The sequence below is a fragment of the Buceros rhinoceros genome, unplaced genomic scaffold (assembly GCF_000710305.1).
Source record: "Buceros rhinoceros silvestris isolate BGI_N320 unplaced genomic scaffold, ASM71030v1 scaffold13784, whole genome shotgun sequence".
NCBI classification, from domain to species: domain Eukaryota; kingdom Metazoa; phylum Chordata; class Aves; order Bucerotiformes; family Bucerotidae; genus Buceros; species Buceros rhinoceros.
Genome location: NW_010407729.1, coordinates 1,551 through 5,801, shown reverse-complemented (window position 1 = coordinate 5,801; position 4,251 = coordinate 1,551). Strand labels below are relative to the sequence as shown.

General features: G+C 38.7%; 1 protein-coding gene across 1 annotated transcript in view; it reads right to left on the bottom strand.

The window, feature by feature from the left end:
• The window catches only part of LOC104492097 (EF-hand calcium-binding domain-containing protein 1-like), a gene marked incomplete at its 5' end in the record, with an annotated part of 4,482 nt that extends 472 nt beyond the window's left edge, over window positions 1-4,010 (bottom strand). The window contains 2 exons of the mRNA XM_010134605.1: window positions 1,677-1,781; window positions 3,859-4,010. Coding sequence (XP_010132907.1) covers window positions 1,677-1,781; window positions 3,859-4,010 — 257 coding nt within the window. The remainder of the gene's footprint in view (window positions 1-1,676; window positions 1,782-3,858) is intronic.
• Between the last annotated feature and the right edge of the window lie 241 nt (window positions 4,011-4,251).

Below are 4,251 nucleotides of genomic sequence, written 5' to 3'. Positions count from 1 at the left end.
AGGAATGCCAGAGGCTGGGATGACTTAACATGGAGGAGTGATGTTTCCCGCAGCACTGCATTGTAACAATCCTGGAGTGGGAGTGCTTGGGGGCCACCTTTGGGCAGCAGAATGGGCGCTGGGGCGATGAAACTAATGCTGTGCTAAGGTGCCCTGTGCTGATGCTCACAGGATTGGTGCTGGTACAAGTGTATGTAAGGAATCGGCTCGAGGCGCATCTCTGTGGACTCCTTGTAGAACCGCTTATGGTGGTAGCACTCTAGCCAATTAAGCTGTTCATTACATTTTTAAAAAATGTATTTAAGTACAAATGAGTGTTTAATTGTGTTAAGGGATACGTAAAAATTCACCAATATAACCCCACCGGGATTATGGGCTTTACTCATGTAAAGCTCATAGCCAAAATTTATTTATTGCTTTTAGGGCTTAAAAGGACATGTAAACAGAGTTCTTTTTTAACAGTGAAATGAGAGGTATAGTAAAAAGGCAGCAGCTGGGCACGGTATAGAACAGAGGGTACAAATACTGTGAGCAAGAAACCATCTTGACCTGATCAGCCTGAATTGAGTACCTGCTTTACTGCCAACACAGACAGAAAACAAGTCGTTTTTTATGTGGATTAGTGAGTGTAATTTATTCAGAATTTTTTTAAAAACCTGTCCACTGGTGTAAAAAACAAAGTACTTGAAAAGTACTGTCATTTGAGAGCCTGCCAGGAGAAGTCTGGCATTTTGGTAACTGCTGCTTTGCAGCTGCCGTGATGTAATGCGGCCTGCAGTCAAGGCTACAGACTCTCTGTTCCTGTCCTCCAGCCTACCACGTAGGTGAGCTGGCAGGACGTGTAGGTTTCCAGCAAATAAAAACTTGCCATTTTCTCAGCATTCTCAAACAACTTTTGTTTCTAGGAATCATGGCATGTATTGCAGGATTTTGTTTTGCCATCTCTAAGCAGGCACAACTTTCAGTATTTAAAAATGACAAACAGAATCATGATTATTGGATTAGAGAAAAAAAATTTACTCTTTATTATAGAGCAGAAACACTCTCCACAGTTGAACTTAACACTGAGGAAATGAGCATGCTCTAAATTGCCATCTTCCAAAATAAAAAAAAAAAAAAAAAAAAAAAAAAAAAAAAAAAAAAAAAATCTGAATTGAATTAGCTGTATTGCTAATAAGTAAAGCCCAGTTAGATGAAACTAAAAACCACAGCACTACACTCAGTTGAAGAACACTCTCAAGGTATTTTTTTTCAGAATGTTACTAGCCTTTCCCAAAAGAGGCTGTAAGATGAGGGCAGCATTGCCAGTTGCACTGAAGAAATTAAAACAAAAGTTGTATTCCCGGAGTTCTTTCTGATAAACAATTAAAGAGAAGGGTCTCATTTTCTTAGTCTGAGAGGGTGCTCATTGAGGATCACTCATTATATTGCTGCCATAGGACAAACATTAATGGTGTGTTCTCACATTCTTTGGTACCAGTGTTTGTATAAAGGAACAGACATGCTGTGAAAAGTAGATATGAGCTTGACATATGCCCATCTCACAACTGAAGCATTTATCAGTTGACTTCAGCAGGCCACATATAATGACAGTTAATACCATAACTCGTACATCTCCTTATCAATAATACAGAAAATACTGCACTTTTTTTTTTTTAAATTCAAGGCTGATGTACCTTTATGTCAGGCAAACATGGTCCAAAGGCTTCTAAGAGAAGATTTTCATCTCTGACTGCTTTTTCAAAGTCCGTAAAAGAAAGCTTGCCATCATGATCATAGTCCTACAAAAGGAAGAGAACCCTTCAACAAAGGATGATTAATTGCAATAATTGTATTTTTGTTTAACGGGTGTTTTATTGACATGGATTCTATTTCTAGTTTGATTGTATGCAAAAATAATTTTCTCTGGGCCATCAGTCTCTGCTCAGACAAGATCTGTATCATTTGCCCCCACCTAAGGCATAAAAGGTGGAGTAGGCTCATCTATCTCATACAGCTTTGCCAGAGAAGGCAAAACTTTAACACGGGAAGAGGCTGAGGTGAGAATTGCATGGACAAATCTCAAGCATAGTTGCACTGAGATTAAACTAAAAGTAGGAGACTTAAAAGTAGGAGAAAACTTTAGGATATATTCTGAGTATATACTTACACCATGAGTGTACCTACGTTCTGTTCCTGAGGCTGGAAATATGTTACCCTAATGGTTACTATAGCAGGCATAATTCTGCTCTGTCTTTTTCACGTACAGTACCCAGAAACATGGTGGAGTATGCTGATGCCAGCCCACTTCTTTCGTACTGCAGAATCTCAGCAAAGCAGAATATTCCTCTGGGAGTCAAAAAAGCATCCTTGTGTTTCTAGTATTTCTGCAATTCTAAAACCTCCTGTTTCTAGTGAGATTGTAGCTTACAACACCAACAGATGCTACTGTGAGTACTACTTTAAACCATATAAAATAAGGGTTTTAAGGAAGGATTGATGGGTTGGGTATGATGGGTTCAAGGCACAGAGCCAAATTTTTGAAGATCAAGACATGGAACCGTCATAGCTGGTGAACATGCAGGGAGCACAAGTTTCAATGGCCAGAAGAGCAGAGGCAAGAAGCTATGCAGGCAGAGATTCCTCAACAGGAAAACCTGCCACTGGATGCTCAAGAGAAACAGAAGCAGTGGGGTACACTCTACCTTTTACACTCCTCAGCACAAGGGAGAGCAGGAAATGAGCACGTTCTGTACAAGTATGAAAATGCTATGGACGTGGGCTTAGGCACTACAGCACAGTACCTACAGACAATTGTTCAAAGAGTAGGTTTTTTGGTTTTTTTTTTTTTTTTTTGAGTCATGGGTTCACAAATGCATTTTTGGATAGCTACTAGTGGTTTGAGATGGGCAGCAATATCCTACTCAGACAACCGCCCAGCAGCCAAATCAGATTTGGACATTCCTCAAACATGTTTCAGAGCTTTATTAAGTTCTCATGGAAAAGCTGAAACACGATTATGTACATAATTAGTTTATAATATGTTCTTAAATACATGAAGATTCAATATGTCTAAAGCATAGTGCTTGTGCTTGGAATAGCATAACCCACTTATCAACTACCCAGAACATGAGGGTGTTCATTTTGGATGCAACCTGCAGGGAAGCTGCACATGTAGGTGCTCCAAAGATGAACAAATTGCTGAGTCATAGCTTGCTTTCTGCGTGAGACTAGACTCAGCACTGTCAAGAGGGTAAGATGGACCCATCAGCTGAGGGTGTGAAAAGAGGTGGGTTTGAAAAACAGAAAAGACAGGGTTAAATAAAAGGACTTGGGATTCAAGACCTGGGTTTAAGCGAGCATTTTTGAAGGCCACCATAGGAGGGGAGGTTATATGACTTGATTTGATGAAAAAATTGTAACACAGTCCCTGGCTCATGTTGATATCCTGGATTAATCACAGTAAGACAGGCTTTACCTTAATGACCTTGAGGTTACTATTCTAATAGAATATATAAATTGGATAAAGACATTTCATGATCAATTGATAAAACACAAATGTACTCAATAATAAAGCTACTGCAGATGTCTAACTGGCATAAACGCAGCTTACACTTTTGAATTTCCCACTGTTGTCTGGACATTTGTTTTGACATTCACAGAGTAAATTAACAGTTTCACGTGAGGTTACTGGACTGGGACTCATTAGGGCTGGATTATACTTCTTTCCTCAGGAGACCTTTTTATCCAAAGTATGTAACTAACTCCAAGGCTCAGAATCCCACTGTAAATCAGACACAGTATTTTGTTACCTTATAGGAATGTTGTAAGGTTCAGTTAATGAATGACACTCAAGTATCACAGTGAGTAAATACTTGCCATTTTCTTCAGCGCTATGTCTACCAAGTCCTTAATTCCCTCATCAGGATCATCTTCTGCTGGTTGTTTGAGAAGGCTGTTGTTCAGCATTCGAAACATTTCCTCTCTTGAAATGTATCCATCGCCATTCAGGTCATAAACCTCAAAACAGACTTTTTGAAGGATAAATCAATTTAAAGTTCATACAAACTATATCTCACACTATTAAAGCTGTCTGTTACCTTAAGACAGAAAATTAGTTGTATGTTGTACATTGTATCTATTGAGCCACATTTACCATATATAATATATATATAAAATACATGTAACATGTTGATACACATACTAGTCAATTATTGCCTACTTACCCTTCATAATTATAACCTATTTCTGCTCAAATGAATAATCATCTTC